At 34.3% G+C, this 24,173-nt stretch overlaps 1 protein-coding gene across 8 annotated transcripts in view; it reads right to left on the bottom strand.

Moving 5' to 3' along the window:
* The window catches only part of LOC138701890 (phospholipid-transporting ATPase ABCA3-like), a 196,313-nt gene that overhangs the window by 3,039 nt on the left and 169,101 nt on the right, over positions 1-24,173 (bottom strand). For all 8 annotated transcript variants that reach the window (XM_069829239.1, XM_069829240.1, XM_069829242.1 and 5 more), the window contains 13 exons: positions 22,363-22,577; positions 20,951-21,079; positions 16,821-17,030; positions 14,963-15,242; positions 14,608-14,733; positions 11,532-11,747; positions 10,491-10,685; positions 9,985-10,093; positions 8,022-8,220; positions 6,068-6,255; positions 4,969-5,139; positions 3,737-3,981; positions 2,538-2,689 (listed from right to left, as the gene is read on the bottom strand). In XM_069829239.1, coding sequence (XP_069685340.1) covers positions 2,538-2,689; positions 3,737-3,981; positions 4,969-5,139; positions 6,068-6,255; positions 8,022-8,220; positions 9,985-10,093; positions 10,491-10,685; positions 11,532-11,747; positions 14,608-14,733; positions 14,963-15,242; positions 16,821-17,030; positions 20,951-21,079; positions 22,363-22,577 — 2,435 coding nt within the window. The remainder of the gene's footprint in view (positions 1-2,537; positions 2,690-3,736; positions 3,982-4,968; positions 5,140-6,067; positions 6,256-8,021; positions 8,221-9,984; positions 10,094-10,490; positions 10,686-11,531; positions 11,748-14,607; positions 14,734-14,962; positions 15,243-16,820; positions 17,031-20,950; positions 21,080-22,362; positions 22,578-24,173) is intronic.

Raw genomic sequence — 24,173 nt, 5'->3', positions numbered from 1 at the left:
GGTGTGATGTCAGCGCCAACTCTAGGGAGAAAGCAGAATCTCACGCTTTAGCTGGCTTGAAGGTCACTGAAATCAGTCCGGCTACATCAAAGGTACCGACGCGAAGTGTCCATTCTTTATAATCCCTATTCGCTGGGGTGATCTCGTACAAAATATACACAAAAAGAAGTATTATTACAAGTGTTTATGAAATGAATTCCCGTTCAGTGTTTGCAAAACTATCTTGGACTATTATTAATTAATAAAGAAATATTTATTTTACAGAAATAATAGAAATTCTATAGCTACTTAAATGTACAACATAATTTTGTTATATTTTTATTTATCAGTACATCAAAACGAGGTTTTCTGCTGTTGGCAGCTGAAAGGAACAGTAGCCTACTGATCGTAATGAAACATCAGTTACAGATGTTCGATGTCTGCCTTTATTAAAGTTGATTATAGAAAACAGTTGCTCACAAATATAAATGTTGAGCCAAACATAGCAATCATTTTCACAGCCAGCCTGTGTAGTCGTGGATATTATTGCTAATGTTTAGTCTTGTAAAACTCAATCAGGCTAGTAGTATTGTTCAAACGATCTTTAGCCCTTAGATCACATTGAAGATCAATAAGTTCGAGCTGTAAATCGTTAAATGTTATGTTCCATCTTTTAGATTCCTCCATACTGTACTGTAGCAGTAGGTAAGCAACGTGAAACAGTTACTGAGAATAGGTCTACACACTGCACTCCACTAGATAACCGAGTGGTCGTTTCCCTCTCCTCTACCTATAGCAAGTCTAGGTCATTCTGACTTATCTTTCTCTCTGTTTCGGCAAGCGGTAAACACGGCTCTCCCGCTCTGAAGGGACGCACGCGCTCGTTGAGCGCTGTTTGTGCAGGTGTGCTCTAGTGCAAACTCCATTATATCAGTGGTGCAGTCAAATTTGGTTCTGGGGGTTTTGAACATTCCCCCCCTTCCAAAAAAAAAAACCGATAATACAAAACTTTAATGTTTTATTACTTATAATTACAGTTTGAATGAAACAGAACTTCTATTGGACTAAATAGGTCCCTAACTGAAGCACACAAAAAACCATTTGCTGTGAAGTCTCATGACCACAAATGCAGCATCGGCAGCAATGCAGTTATGCACATGTGCAATGTGTTGTCACAACATGCCAATACCATAAAAGCCATTTTGAGTTTATCTTTCACTTCACATACAGCTTATTGTGCGTTGCGTCAAGGACATACACAAGGGGGAGTTACCGGGTTTGAATCCCCCCTCCTTGAACTTAAAAAAAAATGACATTTTGATGTGTATTTTTTTTATCCATAATCATTTTTCACTGTCAGAGAAACGAAATCTACATCGACATAAGGCATAGTCCTCCTGCCCCTGCTTGGTGCTGTGGCATGTTGAAATTATAACAATGCTTCTTCATTAAAGAGAGACCTACCACCTAGTACCGACCTTGTAATAAAATGAAGCCAACACATTATGAAATTGAACTTGTGAAACATATTGGCAGTTAAATATTGTGCATTGTCGATTTTAAACTCATTTTAAGAGTGGTATTCATCCGTTTGTTAGAGTTCTGACTTCATTGTGAAACTTTCATTTCATGTTTTGTGCATTTGACAGTTCATATTTTTAGTATAAACTTATGTAAGTGTGATAACGACAAAAACTTTTTTATGCAAGATTAAACAGAACTTAAAATTTGTTAAAAATTGGATGGCTGTGAAAAAAATACGTTTCAAAGACTTTATGAGGATGCTCATGAATATGTTCTATTAGAATATAAAATAATATTAATGAATATACCGTAAAAAGAATAATAATATTAATGAATATACCGTAAAAAGAATAATAATAATAATAATAATAATAATAATAATAATAATAATACACAAAATTTAAAATACCAGTAATGTAAATAGTAAAAGAAATCTAATAATGATCCCCCCCCTTGACAAAATTCTGCACACGCTATTATGCTGCGTAGACATATGTTGTTAATTTTTAATTTATCAAAATTTTAATCCGAAGACAGTACATATCAATCTTCTACATTTCTTAGCTAGTTCCTCGAGCACCTCATTTTCATTCACAATATTAAATAATAATAAAGTTGTGAAAACAGTTCTCATTTATGTATACGAGTTTAATCTCATACAAGGAAATTTCACATGTCCGAAATGCACAAAATTGTGTTCTATTACACTATATAACTTTTTAATATAGTGCTATCAAAATTGAGAGAAACGTTATATTTGATAGTGTGTTATAATTGAGTAAATATGGTATTAAGAAATTTTCTACATTATTTATCATGTAACATATCTCAAGTATTCAATCGACTCGACATTGCATAGATGTTCAAATCAGAGCAAGAAAGAGTGTAATGTCAGAATTTAAAATTTACAATTTTTAGAGGTACAATATTCTAAATTTTTAAATTGTTTTTTCACGTTAAAAGTTAGCTACTAGTGGTAGTTATGATTATTAATATACCTATACATACAAAAAATTGTTTAGTAATATACTAACTTGTTCTAAGCTGGTTTGTCCTAGAGAGTAGTCTTCAATGTTGAGCTCACGTTTCGCTTTTTCCATTATCCCAAACATCTTAGACCACGTTATTGTGGGATTGCTAATGCAGTATGTTAGAAGACCCTGGTACTCCTCCATCTGGATAGCTCCTATAATAAAGTAACGAAATATCATTATATTATATATTATACATCTTGATTAACATTAACCAAGAAATGGATTCGGAACACCTCAAAATCTGTGCTTCATTGGCTGGTCATGATAATATCTTTGAAAAATATTGGAGTGCAAGAGGTCAAATGACTTTATTGTCAAACGTCTGGCATTAGAAAACAACAACACAACAACAACATCTTGATTACACAACAGACACACGAAAACACACCCCAACGAAATTCTCAACACACAACTAATTTCAGAACACAAACACTCTGTGACTCTACATTATACCACACGAACACACCCTCACAGGAAACAAAACAAGAGGCGCAAAGACCAACAACGACCAGTTCTGAGGATGACCTATAAAAGGTCGAAACATGTAAACAAGGTATGTTAAAATTTAACACAAGAAAGTCTTATCATACATATTCCGAAATTATATATTAATGTTCAAATCAAGAAATGGATTCAGAACATCTCAAAATCTGTGCTTCTGTGGCTGACCATGACAATATATTTGAAAAATATTGGAGTGCAAGAGATCAAATGACTTTATTGTCAAACGCCTGGCATTAGAAAACAACAACATACATTAATATACGAGAGGAAGTCGTGGATACTTCAAAAATAATCATTTAATATTAATTTAAAGACATATTCATCTACTATAATAAATCCTTTTCTTCTTTTTATTTTCTTTTCATTCTTAAGCATTTTATCCTCGTATCCTCGAGATATGGGCTTTTTGTCCTTTTCAGGACTTGCGTGGCATTAAGTCATGCACACAGATGGGTCTTCACTTATTGTAAGAATTTTAATACAGTAAATCATTGTATTCCGATCATCTTCAGTATGTCAAGACGAAGCAATTAATAAGTTGGAGTTAACATCGCAACATGACCTTAGGAAAAGTGCAAACAAGCAATAGATGGACTATGTCTAATGTAAGGACTGTAGTGTTTCGAAATAATATTATAGCAGGCACATATGACATAGCTAAAATAAGTACAGTACTAAGAGCGTGCAACACTTACCAGGGAAGCTTCTTGCAATGAATTCCTTGACAGGTTGCAGATCATATGCTTCGTTATCTCTGGACAGTACATGGTTATTTGAGGCATTGCCATTGGCTGGCGAGACTGGAGTTTTCTTGACTTTTACAATGAGCGTGTAACCCTTCGCAAATTTATTTTTGAGATGTTGTGTGGAACCAATACACTTAAACTGACCATTTACCATGATTGCTAGACGTGTACACAGAGCTTCACACTCTTCCATACTGAAACAATTGAGTAGAGATTTTATTTATTAAATTATTGAATTTCAAAGTGCATACCTATGCATTAAGAGAACCTAATACATTAAATAATAATAATTATTACACTCTATTTGAAAAAATACTGATTATAGCTTACGACAGCAAAACATCAGAGAAAATTTTACGAAATATTTCTAAGGTATGTATTAATTATTAACGCTTTTAATTTGTATCATTAGTTCTAGAACAGCAGGAATTAGTCCCAGCGTAAATTTTTATTGTCTTCCTCCAATAGAACTATTACCGGTATACTTGTATTATATTTCAGTTAAAATACTAATCGTATAATAAGTGTTTTTCCATGCTTTCTATACAATTATTTTCTTTTATTTGGGAAAAATATGTCTGTAATTAATATAATTTTAATCTGTATCACAGTTCTACTTTCCTTAGTTTTATTACAATATTTTTGAATTTCATCATATAGGCTACTTACTGATTTCAATCGAAATTATAATTGAAAATGTTTAATACTATCTCTTGAGATAGGGAAAGAGAGTTATGATGCAAAAGCTGAGTATCAGGCTAGAAATTTTATTTACTCATGTTTATTTGATGACAAACAAATGATCGATCGATCGATCAATCAATCAATCAATCAATCAATCAATCAATCAATCAATCCAATCAATCAATCCAATCAATCAATCAACCAACCAATCAATCCAATCAATCAATCAATCCAATCAATCAATCCAATCAATCAAAACTAGAAGTTTGTTTTTGTTTTTTAGTTTACTTATCAGAACTTCAAGTTTATATAAGAAAGTTTGTACATAACCATCAGGTGAGATGTATATACACGGCAAGTAGGCTTCCTGCTGAATTATCTTCTTAATAATATGATTAATATACTCCTTCCGATACCGTGTTATCAATATATCAAGGCATGGTATCAAGGAACAAAATTTTAACACAATTTCTTTTACTAATTATCTTTAGACTTGCCTGTGAGAAGTGAGAATGATGCATTTTCCACTGTCCCTTACTTTGCAGATCACGTTCCAGAGATGTCTTTTAGCTGCAGGATCCATTCCTGTGGTTGGTTCATCCAAATATACCACAGGAGGATCCCCAATGAGCGCTACTGCTGTGCTAAGTTTGCGTTTGTTTCCACCACTAGAAAAAAGAAAGTAAGAGTCAGTGTAACAAACAGCGAAATGGATGTGATTGATCAGTTACAGCAAGACATTGAAATACATGCAAGCTGTGCGTTGACAACCACCTGTGTGTGACAGAATTTAAAGAGAGAAGGATAAATAAGTAATATTTGTTACAAAAGAAATAAATCTCACAACAAGGAAACTGATTTCAACTCAACTAGGTACCGTATTTTTTCCTTAGAATTTTCCTGCTTTTTATTTGCTTTCACCAAGATTCACCAGATCTTTAACACTGTCTTCTAACCACGAACATTCTCCTCAAAAATGCATAGGCCTACATGTAATCTTGTCACAGATTCAGTCATTTCTTCTATACACTTCCGGATTAAATTTTAGGTTACAACCGTAACTATTACATCTTGACATATTAGATACATGTTACATTAGTCTGACTTCAGATTTATACAAACAATATTGTTCTTCCTCTGACACACATCGTCAAAAGAGATGTACTGTCTGATAATAGATGTACGTATCAGCCAAAACCTCAATAAGAGGAATATTGGTCTTGTAACTTGTTTTTAAGATATCAAATCAGATAGACTGCAACTATTGTGATTGTGTCTGTAGAATTGAAGGGTATTTCTTTTGAGATACCGGTAAACAATGAGATTGAGAAATTTTACAACTGAAGAGTCCACTTTCTTGTCGAAAATGAACCAAGACTGTCAATGCATAGCTTAAGACATATAGAATGTACATAGAGAGTTATATGGCATTAACACTGATAGTCATTGTCCAGTAATGATCGGAAAATCTCAGTTAAGCTTTGAGTGCTAAGCATTTCAAACTTTCAATTGCGTCTCCTGCAAAATGTATTCCAAATGACATCCATCATTCTTGCAGTGGACTCTTCAACTGTAAATAAAACATGTTTTAAATACCTGTATTCCTTAACTTTCTTGTCAATGTGTTCTTTAAAAAGTAGTTCGTCGGCTAACTGACTGATGATCAGACGTGATCTTGTTCTTGGTATCCCTCTTAACAAACAGAACATTGTGAGTGTTTCCTTCCCTGTCAAGTCTTCAAGAACAGCATCAAACTGTGGACAGTAGCCAATTAAGTGATGTACCTGTGCATAAAGAATAAAATCTATTAGAATGGTACCCGTTATTATATTATATGATTTCAACACATTATTGTAGTAGTAATAATAATAGTAATAATAATAATAGTAATAATAATAATAATAATAATAATAATGCTAATACTAATAATAATAACAATAACAACAACAACAACAATAATAATAACAATAACAACAACAATAACAACAATAACAATAACAATAACAATAACAACAACAACAACAACAATAATAACAACAACAACATTATTTATTTATTTATTTATTTATTTATTTATTTATTTGTTTATTTATTTATTTATGTATGTATGTATGTATGTATGTATGTATGTATTTATTTAAATATTTATTTATTTAAATATTTAAATATTTAAATATTTAAATATTTAAATATTTAAATATTTAAATATTTAAATATTCATTCATTCATTCATTCATTCATTCATTCATTCATTCATTCATTCATTCATTCATTCATTCATTCATTCATTCATTCATTCATTCATTCATTTATTTATACTGGCAAAATTAAAACCATAGGGCATTATTCTCTTACACTCTACCAGGTCACAAAGTATACAAGCAGTGAAAATTTAACAAAAAAGTTAAAGAACAGAATACTAACATATTACAAAAAAAAAAAACAATAATAGCACAACAAAATCGACACTAAACAACATGAAAATAATACCATAAATAGAAAAAAGGAAGTAAAATACATTGGAATATAGTAAAAGCAATTCATTTAGTACAAATAGTTAACATGAAAAACTTAAGGAAGAATATAACAAAATGGAATGTAATAAAATAATAATAAAAAAGAAAAGAAATACGAAAATTAAATAAAATTCACAATAAAAAGGGTATGATAATCTCAATCTTACGATGTTTGGTGATGTATACACGTCCGTTGATGTGATAAATGATAAATTCATCTGGTGATCAAAAGAACAAAAAAATTGTGTCGTGATAATGAACATTTTGACTGTCAATATAGAAATTTATTTATAATACGGTATTTAATTTTTAATTCAAGCAGGCCTTTATAGAGTGAATCATAAGTAATGTTATTCATTTCAGGGGGTTATTCTTTGAGATATTTCAAACAAAAGTGTATAATATAATTTTGCTCGTTTTTGTTTCCCTTTCGAGATAAAAATTGTACTATATGAAATGTCTTTGCTTCCTTTTCGAGTTAAAAATTGTACTATATGAAACATTTCATAGCATGTTTTGATTTAATTGCCAATATGCTCAGTCAATTTAAGATATTGCAGTTTAAGAGCAATGTATTATGATAATAAATGATTGAAAGAATTTCAGTTTCGTCTTTTGTCCTTTAAATGCAACATTGTAAAATTCCTTTGCAGAAAGAAAAGTCATATTTGTCCGGATTAAATTTTATGTATTAATTGAATTGTGCTCACATAGTTGTGATTTTCAAAACTACAACTAAATACATAAAATTTGATAACGGTATGTATTTCTACAACCGTCATTGAACTTGCTACAAAACTTTACGTTTAATATTAGATAGTGTTAATCGTGATGTTTTGAATTCCATAAAAACATCCGCTCTCTCACTTTTTCTTTCCCTATCTCCATAGCTGCCTCCAATTTTCTTTCACTTAAGACCATCGATGAAATTCTTCTTTCAAATAAGCATTCTAATCAACATACTCATGACCTTCAATGGTTTGATTCTATAATCTACTATGAACACTGAAAATAAAAATGAACGATTTTCATACCTTTTTCATTTCAGACTTCAGACTTAGTCCACCAACATATCCTTCACCTGCACTAAGTTTTACATCTCCTGTCATCATTTTGAAAGTAGTAGTCTTGCCGGCACCATTTACACCCAACAAACCAAAACATTCACCTTTCTTCACTCCCAAACACAATTTATTTACAGCCAGGAATTTTCCATAGTATTTCGTTACATCCCTACGACAGAATAAAACAGGATAAATCATTTTTTATCCTTGACATACACTTAGAGTCTGTGAATACATTTAGTTTACTCTCCTTCTGATTTAAAATAGTACGAAAATTAACTTTGATGCACAAGCATTCATTTTTTGTTACAGTAAAAATTGATACATGTGAAGAAGAATTAAATAATATAAATTTTAATAAATATTGCAGACTATTATTACAGTAACAGTACTTTATATACCGGTATTAAAAAAACAGCATAGTATTTCGTAATCATTGCATAAATAGCTACAAAAGAATAATTGATTACATGGCGATCTTACTCGTGTTAATTACGTAAGCATGTGCAGCTTACAGCTGTTTCAGTGCTACTTGACACCATCCTCAGAGCCTTCTGTGTCTCGGCGCCATCTCAACTTCGCTGACTGTTGTGTAGGTGCGTTCGTGTGATGAAGAGTTGTGTCAAATAGTGTGTGTGTTCTGAAATTGATCTGTGTGTTGAGAATTTGATTAGGGTGCGTTTTAGTGTGTCTGTATATTTCATATTGTTCTAGTGTGTTGAGTTTTTGGTTTTTGGGTTGTATGTGTAGGATTTCCATGTCTGTATTTATGTTACTGTATGTGTGGTTAGCATTGGTTATGTGTTCGGCATATGTAGATGTATTGTGTCCTGGTTATTGCTTTAATGTGTTCTTTTTACAGAGTTTGGAATGATCTGCCTGTCTGTCCAATGTGGAAACTGTCGCAACTATTGCATGTGAGTTCGTATACGCCTGTGTGGTTGTATTTATTTGTGTTGTTTGTCTGTTGAGATGTCTTTGTAGTGTGTTTTCTGTTCTGTATGCTATGTTGTATTTCTGTTTTCTGAATACAACCACACAGGCATATACAAACTCACATGCAATAGTTGCGACAGTTTCTACATTGGACAGACAGGCAGATCATTTCAAACTAGATACAAAGAACACATTAAAGCAATAACCAGAGGACACACTACATCTACATATACCGAACACATAACCAATGCTAACCACACATACAATAACATAAATACAGACATGGAAATCCTACACATACAACCCAAAAACCAAAAACTCAACACACTAGAAAAATATGAAATATATAGACACACTAAAACACACCCTAATCAAATTCTCAACACACAGATCAATTTCAGAACACACACACTATTTGACACAACTCTTCATCACACGAAAGCACCCACAAAACAGGCAGCGAAGTTGAGATGGCGCCGAGACACAGAAGGCTATGAGGATGGTGTCAAGTAACATCGAAACAGCTGTAAGCCGCACATGCTTACATAATTAACACGAGTAAGATCGTCATTTAATCAATTATATATATTCAAGTGTGACCAGCCTCATGGTCTAGTGGTCAGAGCTTCTGGCTATAGTTCATGAGGTCCCGGGTTCGATTCCCGGTTAGAGCACAGGAATTTTTCCTTAAAGGGGATTATTCCTGTGTTCGTCCATGGTCTGGAATTTAGGTTAAGTTTAGATTTAAGACGTCTCCTGGCACTACATTATCATAATCATCCTATCATATCATCGGGGTAATGTAACTCCGCCTTCCAGGTGCCCCAACCTCAGAAGTGGGTTACAACTAAGCCACGGCCAGGAGAGAAGACCAGAAATGTCGAAAAGACAACCTGGTGGCATTGGATAAAAAAAAAAATATTCAAGTGTTAAAAGTAGTGTACGAAAGATTCAACATGGAATACAAAAGAATGTTCAATTATCTTTCATTACTTACTTAAGCACCAAGTCATAATCCTCCATTAGGCGACTAGCTTCAGTTAAACGCATCTTCGTTTTCTCTGCTGCTACATCACTATCCAGGCCTCCTTCATCTGTGTCTCTATCTAAAATGAATTAACACCACATACTGTCTCTTTAATGAACACTACTTCGTGAAATATTTGAAATATTTTATTGGTACATATTAATATTTTATTCAAGCCATATTTCCTTTCCCAATGAAATGTGCTTTTAACAATTCATTAAATGAAACAAAGAAATCAGAACTGGATTTTAAAAATGCATTAATTTTAGATAATTTCAATATTAAAAAGTAAATGGTAATATTAGAACTGAAATTTATTATTTCACATTGTGCAACATTTTTTACAAGTTTGTTATAAAGATGTTTTGCTTTATAATAATATTAATACAATGTATTTATAAGAATTTCTCTCTTCTCCTTATTTTCCCGTAAAGATGTAACGGTGTATTTTATTATTATATCATTATTTATCTCACCTGTTCCAATTTTGACCTCCGATTTCTGAAAGAAATACATCAATCTCTCGAAGATTCTATACTCCAGCAGTAACAGCACTATAATGATGACAATGCCATCTAGTACGAAGAAAAAAATATTTCGTCCAATCCCTGGTGCCTCCCAATCAAAATAGTTGTCAGTTCTTGCTATGCAACCACTTTCTGGACAGTTAGCTGAAAACAATATTGAAAGATAAAAGGTATACTGGTACAGCACTTATTACGACTTCCGTCTCTCTCTATACATATGACAGTTTAGATCATTCAGAATTCTACTGTAGGTAATTCAGTTACAGAAATAATGACTGAAAAATTACGAACATACCTAGAAACAAGAAATATGATCCCAAGGAAAGTTCCCATGATATTATCTAGATTACAAAAGTAAAAAATAAAAATAATAAAAAATAAAAATAATAAAAACTGAAAAACAATATTGTGTAAAGTGATGAGAAATTACGCATAAACTACAAGATAATAGAAAAATTAATTTAAACCAATGATTTTTTGTAACTAAATCAGACGCCAACTTCAAAGTCTTTCGAGAAAATACATCTAACACAAATACATTTGAAGCTCATATTCCTGAACGAAAGGCTATTAATTTGACAAAATGAAATTACTCTTTTATTGATCTATTTCTTTAAAATTTTCACGCATTTGTTAACATTTTCCAGTTTATAAAATACAGTAAGTAAATATAGTGGAGTAAATAATACAGAAAAGGAGTAAAATATAAATTAAAAATGTTGTTACCATAGCCGTACTGGTGATTTTGTAAGATCAGAATGAATCCTATAAGACACTAATGGCTATTTTTCTCATAATGGTGTTATAAAAACAATGAAATACGATAGGTGTGTTCGGCAAAATTAATGTTGAATTGTCACCCGAAGTTTGATTTTGATGCTATGTTACCCAGTTGTTGAAGATCATCGTTAAATAAGACAATAGCAAATACCACTGATATTTATAATATATTGAGTATAAAATTATGTTTAAGATTCTTTTTCAACTTACTTCTACAGCATGCATTTGGTCGGATACACATGCCCGGAATCAACATCACATAGGCACACAATTTGTTGTAAGCGTAGTTCGTGTACAAACCATGTACACTAGCACATAAAGAGTAATGTGGAAACAAGAGGAAGATCCAGTCAAGTACTTTAGCAACGTTCTGGAGTTCAAGAGTTGGTATCTTTAATATATTTACTGTCATGTATGCAGCAATACCTGAAATAAGAATAAAGTTATTTATGCAGAAATCATATGGCACTGATACATTTTTTTAGCATTGTAACAAAGCAAAATGTCCAAAGTTTCTTAAAACATCAAATGTGAACATATGGGTCCAAATTTTTACAATCACTGAGCATACGACTTTAACTGCTATCAGTATCAATCATAACTCTAGTACAATTATTAATGTTTATGTGCCTGCCTTTCAATTCTTGTTGGATATTATAAAAATGATATTTTATTGCTTCTGTACCTAATAACGAGAATGTTATTTCGTTACAAGAACAATCAACTGAGGCTTAGTTACATAACTTAACTTCAAATAACTGTTTGTAATAATTTGGTGCCAAATATCTTCAACTCTTATACAAATTCACGTATTTGATTGGAACAAAAATAAAATAAACATTTGTGTATAACTAAATGTAGAGTAAGTTACTTATATTTTTAGCACTATGGTAAATATTATTATTATATTATAGATTTATTAATTTGTCCTACACAATATTCTCTGTAATATTGACAATTAATATTTGAGGAGAAAAATTCGCTCTAGCGCCGGGGACCGAACCTGGGTCCTTGGTTCTATGAACCAAGCGCTCTGATCACTGAGCTACGCCGAATTCAATCCACAGCACCGGATCGAACTCTCCTCCTTCAGTGTTTCCCTTTGTGGCCTGATTCCAAGTTAGGCATATACAGAGTGTTCGCCTACAGGTGGGGCCAGGAAAGCGGCCTGCCTGCAGTGTTGCTTGCGGGAATCGTCTATCCATAAGCTTCCGCTTTCTATACTATACTCTGTAGAGTTTTAATTTTAAAAGTTTAGCAGCAGTAAAGACTGATGTTTTTGAAACACTAACTTCCTGTGAAACACGTCTTAGAGATTTATTAGGAGAGCGTGTAAATGATGCACTGATTTCATCAATTTTTTCTCCCGTCAATACTCTTCGTTTTCGCTTAGGAATTGTAGCATTTATCGACCCTGTTGTCCTTAATTTGTTAACAAGACGTCTAACAGTTTCTCTACCCTGAATTGGAGCACTTCAAATTGCCTACGCACCTCTCTACATGACTCTGTTTTCACATATGCATCATACATAAAAACTCTTTGTTCAAGTGTGAATTTTGCGTTTTGCATTGTTAACAAATTTTACACACACGCTGAATATTTACGCAACTGTGTCAAGAAACTGCACTGTACGTGTTAAATACTGCAACATCTGGCTCACAACTGATAACTTGTCGACCTTGATTGTCGAGCATGTCTCAACAACTGCGCGCACAAAGCAGCGTATCAGTACATGCCGCTTTCCTGGCCTCAACCGTAGGCGAACGCTCTGTATATGTTGACGTATATGTCCAATGTCAACTGCCATTATACTAGGAGCACATTCAGCCGAGTGACTTGTAAGTAGAACCAAGGACCCGGGTTCGATCCCCGGTGCCAGAGCGAATTTTTCTCCTCAAATATTAAATGTCAATATTACAGAGAATATTCTGTAGGACAAATTAATAAACCTATAATATTTCCATAGCTAGCAGTGTATAATAACTGCGGATTTCCGGCCAACAAGTCCCTCAGCTGAGTGTGCTCCTAATATAATGGCGGTTGACATTGGACATGTAAGTCAACATATATATGTCTGACTTGGAGTCAGGTCACAAAGGGAAACATTGAAGGAGGAGAGTTCGATCCGGTCCTGTGGATTGAATTCGGCGTAGCTCAGTGGTCAGAGCGCTTGGTATGTAGGACCAAGGACCTGGGTTCAATCCCCGGCGCTGGAGCGAATTTTTCTCCTCAAATATTAAACGACTATGCTAAATGTTTAAGTCCTACACTACAGTATGGTAAAGACTGCAATGACTATGGTCGAAGATACAACCATTCAAAGAACATTGTAGAAGTATCATAGACCGTTCATAGATAGCTGCAGTGTCTTGACTTCAAACTACAGTACAGCAAAAATGACGTGAAACGAGGTACTACGTTATAGAGTGCAAATTCATACAAATAAAATCTTACATTACGTATAAAAAACTATATGCTAGCTTATGAAATAAAGAATGTTTTCCTGTAAATATATCTTAATATTAATCACACATTAATATTTGATGGAGAAATCGTTGCAATAAGTGAAAGTCTCAGGAATCTTCTATGCCACATCAATAAATTTAAGAATGCAGTTATATTGTCAGACTCCAAAGCAGCTATTCTATCAATAGTCTCTAAACACACACCTTCATCTCAAACAGCAGAAATAACTAAAATTAATATCACTCAATAAAAGAATTGTATTCCAATGGATACCATCCCATTGTGGAATCCTGGGAAATGAGAATGCAGATGCTTTAGCAAAGAAGGGCAGCATTGCTACTTACAGACCTGTTACTAAATCTACATATTACTCTGTGAAAAGATTTATTAAATCTACATACTTAGACTTCAACAAACAAAATTTGATAACACAATCTCAAGGGAAAAAATGGAACTCTCTTCATCATAATCCACAGTTAATTCCCGATTTACCACGAAAATAGTCTGTAGCTGCATTTAAATTGGCAACAGGCCATGATTGTTTGGCCAAACACGTGCATAGAATTGGAATATATCAGTCCCCTAACTGTCCATTGTGCAACTCAAACCAAGAAATGGATTCGGAACACCTCAAAATCTGTGCTTCGGTGGCTGACCATGATAATATCTTTGAAAAATATTGGAGTGCAAGAGGTCAAATAACTTTATTGTCAAACGCCTGGCATTAGAAAACAACAACATTAATGTTTGTTTAAGGTTATTAACATTGAAGTTTTTAGCTCTTTCATAATATTGATAATTCTATGCAATCAAATTTACCTGTCACTAGATTCACCATCGTCATTCTTGTAAATCCTGTCAATGGCACACTGAAGACGAATGAGAAAAGATATGTTGCTGGTAAAAAACTCCAGGAGAAGCAGATCAATACTATGATTATTCTACCTGAAATGTAAATGTCAGAATTACTTATTTTTCTATATTGAGTACCGGTAGTGAAGTGTTCATGTCTATAAGCTACTGGTACTGAAAATTAACTCAAGAGTACTTAAGAGGAATAGACAAAGTTCTGAAGAGTTCAACTAGCCAAACACACATCACTGAATTCTACTTTACTAATGGTTATAGGCCTACTTTACCTACAATTAATATCTCTACGTAGATTCTACTTTACCTAGTTCACTGCCGGTGCTGAAGCCTTCTTCCCTGAATGCAAGGAAGGTGATAATAGTGCCAAGAACAGGGAACAGAAATAAAAACATGTCCCATATAAGAGATGATGTCCAGAACGTGAGTACTTCAACTCCCGACACAATCTGCAGGTGTTTTGCTTTGGTGACACGTTCACTTACATAAAATATTATGAAAAATGCTGATACAAAGGCCATACTGAATCCCAAACTGAATGCTACTTGAAAGCCCATGTTGTTGGACGCCGACGACTGAAAGCCAATCTAAAGGAAAGAAACAATTTATAATGCACAATGCAGAATTGTTCGATTGTTTGAGTAATATGAGGCGCATCCAGAAAGCAAGTTTCCCTACTTAAAGAAAAAAAAAGAACACACACTTTCAGGAAAACATTTATTGGCAACAGGTACAGCAATGTTTCAGCTATTTTTCAACATAGCCACCATCAGAATTGAGACACTTGTCGTATCGTGGGATCAACTTTTGTATCCCTCTTTCGTAGAACTCTGCCGCCTGTGAATGGAACCAGCGTGTGACAGACGTCTTCAGCTCTTAGTCGTTGCCAAAACACTCACCGGAGGACAGGAATTTCTTGAGGTGCAAGAAAACGTGAAAATCGCTGGGAGCGAGGTCAGGACTGTAGGGTGGATGATCAAACGACTCCCAGCCAAATTCCGTCAAAACAGCTGCTGTGCGCCGAGCTGTATGTCGACGAGCATTGTCATGGAGGAGCACAACACCTGCAGTAAGCATTCCACGCCTCTTGTTTTGAATGGCGCGTCGCAATTTTCGCAGTGTTTCACAGTAACGGTCAGCATTCACTGTTTCACCTCTTGGAAGGAAGTCAATGAGCAGAATGCCCTTCCTGTCCCAGAAGACCGTGCACATCACTTTCCGTACCGACAGCGTCTGTTTGAATTTCGTCCTGACCGGAGATCCACTATGCCGCCAATGCATTGACTGCTGCTTGGTTTCCGGGGTGAAGTGCAAAATCCAAGTCTCATCGCCCGTGATGATCCTGTCGAGGAACTTGACGCCGTCATCGTGATACCATTGCAGAAATGTCAGTACTGCTCCTAAACATTGCATTTTGTGTTCGGGTGTCAGGTTTTTCGGCACCCACCTGGCACACACTTTTTTGAACAGCAGGTGCTTAGTGACAATCTCATGCAACAAGGATCGCGATATCTGCGGAAAATAGCTGCTCAGCTCAGTAATCGTGAAGCGACGGTTCTCCATGATGCACTGCCGCACCAGCTCAACACGATCATCAATGATGAGGGACGGTCGCCCACTGCACTCTTCATCATGGACACTTTGACGACCTTCGGAAAACTGCCTACACCAGTGACACACCATCTGCTTACTCATGATGTTTGGCCCATAGACCTGACAGAGCTGCCGATGAATTTCAATTGGCGCAACGCGGTGGCGGGAGAAGGAATAAGAGCTTCCATTTTGGACCACTGCTGCCATGCTACTGGCACCAGGCGGGACCTGTCCAGCTGGCATATGATTGATATGTCATAGATCTGTTACGCATGCGCAATTGACACGGCTAATTACGTTTACTTTCAAGGGGAAAAAATCGGGAAACTTACTTTCTGGATGCGGCTCGTAGTTTACAAGATTAAGTATGATTTATCCAAATTTATTTAGATGTTACTGTAGCATACATCCAAACATATGCATGTACAACAGAAAATAGTTTGTTTTTACTAAAGATTTTAAAGATATTTTAATTCTGTAACAATTAAAGAATATCGTTTCATTGACATTAATTTACCATAATTACAATAGTAACAAACATTGTAACTGCAAAAATAAATACTATTACTTACTATAGAATCTTCTGTGAATGGCAGAGGATAATTGACTACAGTGATGCTATAATCATTAGTATAATGCTTCAGAAGAGTGTTATGAATCATTCCAATAGCAAGAGGAACACTGTGATAGGGTAAGTTGTTGAACCAGCCTATGATTGTGTCTTCTGAAAAAGTTGCTCCCAGAATATAATTCTGTCTCACTAATGACAAGTGCCGTCTAGACTGAAACATAAATAATGTGAATGTCATACCAGTCACAAATAAAACAAATTTATTATTACACTTAAAATTGTTGTAGCTGTAAGTTTATACAGAATGTAAAAAGGATATACGGTACTGGTACTATTATATTACACATTACTGGTACTTTACAATTTTTGTTTTTAACAGAGTCTAATATGTTATATGCAAAAGTTGTTGGAAATGAATAAAATATTGTGACAGCCAGAGCGAGATTCGATCACGCGTCCCGCAAGAGGGCAGGGCGCGCGGGAGATGGGACGAGCTCCACGGAGCACTGGGGGGCAGAGCGCAGCATAGAGAAGAGAGGAGACACGGCGACCGTGGCAGAGAGGGGCAAGTAATGCGCTGAGGGGAGAAATCCAGAGAATTCGAGAGGCGCCATCTTCTCGGCATCTGCAGAAATTTCCAGCATCGTACTTTCCCGAAACTATGGCTTAGTTATAAATACGAGACGCAAGTGAGCTGAGTAGTTGCTAGCCAGTCAGTCTTGTGTAGCAGTGAAGCCAGCTTCGAGACCGGAGTTCGACTTGTGTGAGTGTGTCTGCAGCTGTGCGAGTGCCAGGGGCGATTTCTCCGGGCATGCTATGCTTGCTGCGCAAGCCCAGTATTTTCGTAGAATGTGTATTTCTCAAAATGGGATTACGTACATTAAAATTTCTTTTGATTTTTGTAATAATGTCTAGGCATAATACCATCCGCAGGTTGCGCACCGCAAGATCGCAACGCTTGCTCGTTTCTCGGAGCTACAGGAAAGACGTAGAAACAGCGAGAATATGATGCGCGCGCAAGTGCCTTCCTCCTAATCCGTCCCAGTCGCACATGCTTCTGTTATATGCTGTATGAAGCTCTGGTCCGAGAGCTACACCAGAGGCTATATTTAGCGTTACACAGATAGCAGCAGTGTTGCCGCCAATTCAGCGGTTTTCCCGCTAGATCTAGCGTTTTTCGGCGTTAGTTTAGCGGGTAAAATTTATGAAACTTGTATTGCTGATCTAGGGATTTAGCGGGTATATTTAGCACTCACAGCGGCAAAATAATATAATTTTACATTGACAATATAGCAATTTAGCGGTTTCTGCAAGGCTTCACAGCGGATGTTTAAGAATCGAGTTGGCAACTCTGGTTGGCAGCAGTTTTTACCAGTGAATGTGCTGTGATTTGCGAGTGTAATGTAATTTTATGAGTGGAATGCATATGTTAGCTGCTGCATGTCTTATTAGTTCTTAAACGTTAATTTGAAGTGTTGCAATGAGTTCGGAAATGTGTGTTATTGAAACTTTACTATCAAATCCATTTTCCCGGAGGACTATTCAAGAGAAGACCGACATTATAAAGAACGGCAGACCATGTCCAGGGCTCCCAGATTTAAAAAGACAGCATAAGGAGAAAAATAGAGAATATGTGCGCTCGTTCAGTACATCTCAATACAACAATACGCATTGGTTGGCAGGATCGAAAAAACTGAATAAACTGTTTTGTTGGCCGTGTTTGTTATTTTCTACAGATAACGGTGTATGGTGTAAAAAGTGGCTTTGACAGTTTAAATACTTTAACATTGTCTATTACAAGACACGAAAAGTCTGCAAGCCAGATGAATTATATCCTCCCATCTTCCCCCATCAATAAAAGAGCAAGCCTAACTTTCGTGACCAGCATTCGCCCCTGGTGAGTGCAGTGGACCGCAGTTGGGGACCTGAGTTCGAAGTTCAGTGGACTGTCTCTGAAGGTCTGGGGTTCGAGATACTGTGAACTCGAGTGACTAAGCTAGAAGAACTAGCCAAGGCAAACGAACTGAGAACTGACAGTTCTGTGTTGTAAATAGTGCTTTGTGAACATTAGTTAAGATTAGCAGTACATTGTTGTTCTCAATAATTCAAGTAAACTGTCATTGTCGTCTGTGGAGTGCAATAACGAATGCTGTGTTGCTGTGTGGAGTGGAAATCCCATTGTTGACGGGAGTGTTTACATTCAATTATAGAAAGTGATTATTGTTGTTTTGAATAAAAGTTACATTCTTGTTTTGTATTATAGTTACAATATTTTTAAAATCTGGTCATATAGAGTATGATTTTTTTAATAGCTACCTATATTAATTCTTTTTACATATTTGGAATTACCGGTAATTCATTCATAGTTTTTTGCCAAAGAGCATGTCCTTCACTACAAACTTAGCATTCTCCTAACATCCCTCTTTTCCGCCTTTCTCTTGTCTCTTTCATTAAATTTTATTTATGGACTGGAACACTTTGCTACATTGTTTCAATTTTAAAACGAAAAAGTTTTGAATTTATGAGATGCATTTTTTAAAGTGTTTACCTGACAATTGCTAATAAATTTGTAACAAATGAAAAATACTAGATCATTCATAAGGTTCTAGTAAAGAGTTCACAGTCAAACAATGTCCCAGACTGTCACGAGAAACGAAATTAATAGTCCTAAATTCCTCATTTCGAGGAATAACTGTGAAAATGAGGAAATTAAGAAAGAGGAAGGTAGTTTTCTTCCTATCAGAGACAGAGCGATATTTACGTAAAATCAGTAACATTCTTCTAATAATATCCTCCTTAGTCTTGAGACATTTGTCGTTTTATTTTTGAAGTTCAATGTAATTCTACACTTCAGAAAAAGTCACCGACATGAAGAAAAATGCTCAAAAAATTCTGCAGATTAGTTAGGGCACAAATGCAAATAGTATATTATACAATACTCTACTTCGGGTCTCTTCACATAGGTACATCTTATATATATATAATCATTTATCTACCTACCCTACCCTACCCTACCCTAACCTACCCTACTCTGGATTCGTGAGACTATGCCTAGCATATGCTTACTATGGTCTTTTACTTCTCTCAATAATGCTAACTAAGAAACTCAGCAAATCATCATAATAATGGGGGTCGTGTGTGAGATATCAGCCTTTTCATCTTGTCCTAGGTCTTCTGAGAGGTCTCCATCCACTAACTTCTAATGTCAATGTCTTCTAAAACCTGTTTGTTACCTTCCAGTTTATCTTGCAATTTTTCAATTCCCAAAATGTTCTTATTTTTTCATTTTGTCTTTTATTCTTAACTTAAATTTTAATTTGTTTAATATTTTGAGCAATTACTATATTTTGCAGTTAATTACCTTAAAAGTAATACCCAAAAAAGGCCTGCTCAGGGTTACTATGTTTTTCAGAATTCAAATAAGGGACAATGAGCATGTTTAACAATGTATGAGGAACAAAAACCCCAATCACTCAAGTTACTGCATAACCAACAATAAATTTGTTTTTACGTTTAAAATTTATAAGGCTATAACATTAATGATATTTCGGATTCAGATAGGGAATATGTAATTGCAAAGGTTGTGTTCATAAAAATATTAAATAAACGTACAAACACATCCTCTTTGTTTCATGCAAAGGAGAATCTCTCAATCTGATTTCGAAAAACTTTTCGCAACTTCACAAATAAGATACAAAACAGATTCCATAGAAAATAATTTACTATCCCAATAATCGTGAAAAGTTATTGGTTGGAAATATAATTATTTTTAATTGAAGCAGAAGAAGCTGATTGTTTTAATTTATCTTATTTTGTTGTCACGTTTCAGGACACATTCTAACTTTTTAGCTTTATGTTTAATGACATGAAACCACATTTTGCAAGATTATCTTTGTTCAGGACATAACTAGCGGGCAAGGACAACATATAAAATTTTGTTTGCATTCTGTAAGTTATCAAATTTATTTATTTTGGTTAATCCAACATAAAATTTTATTCCAGAAAAGGAGAAGAGCATAGTCTACCTAAACATAAAAAACATGTAAAAATTAATTTTTGTTTAAATAGAATTAAATTAAGTAGAATTAACCTCCCTCCATCCTTACTCCAACCATACTACAAAAAGCTTACCTCATCTATTATGTACTTAGACATGGATTCGTTCAGAGGGTAGCCATGTGTAAGTTTCATGTATGTTGTTGCAAGATCTCCCAGTCGAGTATGATTTAATTCTATGGGAGTGTATGTGTTGCCGTAAGACTGAAATAGATTTGAAACACATATTTTAAAATGACAGACTTTCAGACGCATTAAAATCAACACATTTGGTTTCTTAACATAATAAGTAGGTATGAAAACTTCCTTGCTCTCTTCATTTCTTGTTTAGACAAGCGTCAAGTTTTAGTATATTTGTAGTGGCCGGTGCTTCAGGGATCAGTGAGTTATGGCTCTGCCACAGATATACTAAAACTTGATACTTATCTAAGCAAGAAAAGAAGAGAGCAGAAAGCTCACGCAAGTAATTCGGAAGCTCCAAAGTATCTAGAGATTAATGAAAACTTAATTCCTGATTAACTACAATGTAAGGTAACTTACAATAAATATTTATCATCATCACAACAAGAACAGCAAAAAAAAAAAAAAAAAAAAAAGTAATAATCATAGAACACAAAATATAAACAATTTACAGTGAATTCTGTCACCAATGATTTTTACATGAAGTTTGTGTATGCCAGATATGGTATAGGTTGTTTGGTTGCACTAAAGCTATGATCTGCGTGAAAGAGGTGAATATGCTGTGTGCCATTGCGCAACAAAAACCAAAACTCAAGTACTAACTAACAACCTGTACATTACACTCATGTTAAACTTATTTTTCTTCTTGTATTTTATGTCCCAGATACGAATTATTACAACATGATCTTCCTACCAAGAACCAGGACTTCCGAACATAATATGTATTATTATATTATGTTTGAGAAACTTTTGTTGGACAAAACAGCTATGGGGAACAGTGTCTTAATAGCCTCCTCTTGTAAGTAGGTACTCTTAAATTACTACGGCAACATTTTCAGTTTTCCCCTTTGGTAACAGTACGCAGAGTTAGTTTTATTTTACGTTTTGTTTATAAGATAGTCACTTTAACTGCGAATTAATATCCAAGATATTTAACGGAGGATGATAGATGTATGTTAAATGATAATGAAAATGAAGTAAACAATAAAGGTAAGAGTACCAGTATAACAATTTAAAGTTATATTAATTTAAACATTCCCTCATAAGAAAAGGATTGGATAAATAGCTTATGGCGGCACCGAATACACAAATATGAGGGCCATTACTACATGTAAATAAATTGATGATAAATACACACACGCACATATACATAAACATAACATTACATATTATATTCTATGGCTATATTTGTTTTCTTGTTTTTACCCCTCTCATTGGTTATTTAAAAATAGTGCAGATCACATCTCATTTCATGCACGAGCCGCCACTGGTAACTTTTTAAAAATTGATATTTTGACATTACTTACCTCAAGGCCAATTGTAAGTGCAGGAAGGTCTCTCAGACTCTGCCACGATTTTACTATGACAATTGAGAGTGTCAGGAACAATGCTGGTAATAAAGCTTGAACCAGAGTTATGTACCAAGCTCGATACACGTACAGTACTTTCTTCATAAACATGGCGGTCAATTGATTTAACAACAGAGCAACTCCAGTCAAAGTGTTGTACCTTGGCATACTAACTGCAACATTGCAATGGGTTTAATTAGTGCATAAATTTATAAGATGGAACAGCGTTCCAGATTAATCACAAAATTATAATATGTTGATTACAATTTTAACATTATTCTATCGTATATGTAAGCCTACTGACCATGGAACACTAATATAATAGGCCAACTACAAAATATAAAAATAAGCCTTTATCATATTACCTAGGTATATTTATTTCTGAAATTTTATTTCTCAATCATGTGATTACCAACTTATTTACAAAGCTACTATTAACGAATCTGCAAGCATAATACTCAAAGTACACAGTAATTTCATTACGATTTTTTAAAATCATTTTCAAAAATTACTTTCATTTATTTCAGTGACAATGATAAAACCTAAATAGACCTACATTCAACATATAAAACGTGTGTTAATTCACTGTTTTTGGTAAGGCTTCTGATCAACAGTAGACTATTACCAGTACTAATTAAGTTTTTGGGGAGTCGAAAGTTACAGTACCGGTATATGTGGATTTTCGACTGTGCAGGTGTTAGCACTCTTAATTCCCGCGGTATTCAAGGATCAACTATTTTCATATGTTGCTAAGAATATGACCAACACGTTGATAAAGATTAATTGAAAAATAATACATGTTTACCAGAATAAGTGACATATAACAGTATCTCATTTCAAAATGTGCCTATGTTAAAAATGTGCACATATCATTGTCACACACAGATGTTGCAGTGTACAGTTAAACTACAGTGCAGATGTTCCCAGATTTGGAGAGTCTTGTATAATTGCATTAAAGGAAAGTGATTCCGAATATAATGAAATCGTTTAAATGTATTTGAAATTAATTATTAGAGATTCGCTTTTACTTTCGAAATATTACATATTTATGCCACGGAATGGAATATTACGTAGGAGTAACGTTAATATTAACAACTTCTTCTTTCATGAATTTGCAAGGTTTCAATTTTTGTCAAACTGCTAGTTATTCTGTAATATTAATTAATTAATTAACTTATTTATTTACTTATTAATTTATTTACTAATTTATTTACTTACTTATTTACTTCCTTATTTATTTACTTCCTTATTTATTTATTTCCTTATTTATTTATTTACTTATTTATTTACTTCCTTATTTATTTACTTATTTATTTATTTATTTATTTATTTATAGTTTTATTAAGAAAAATTTTATATAAAAGCGAGGATGAACAATATTAGAAAAATACCTAATACCTCATTTATCATGTGATTGAGTAGAACGGCTACCCAAGAAGTATCTTCAAATGCTAGACATTATTATGATATGAGACGAGAAAACTACAGGTTACTAGCAGCCTGCTCTCTGCGCGGTCTGTTAGAGGTGCAGTGTATACATTGCAATATATTTTCTCTTCATATAAAGAAGACATTCCGAAATTATTCACAGCCCACTATGGTTCACACATCTATTATCACTTTAATACTGCAAAATTTGCTGTTAATATTCAAACGAGTCATTGCATAGATCTGTAACTGCTCTCGATGTAGAGACATTACTGAGAGAGACCACAAGATATGGCTAATTTTATACGCAACTTCGGCGCCCTCACGCTCATAGCGAGAGG

This window comes from Periplaneta americana, chromosome 6 (assembly GCF_040183065.1).
Source record: "Periplaneta americana isolate PAMFEO1 chromosome 6, P.americana_PAMFEO1_priV1, whole genome shotgun sequence".
In the NCBI taxonomy this organism is placed as follows: Eukaryota; Metazoa; Arthropoda; class Insecta; order Blattodea; family Blattidae; genus Periplaneta; species Periplaneta americana.
The sequence above is the reverse complement of the archived record's forward strand: the minus strand, read 5'-3'. Positions and strand labels throughout refer to the sequence as shown.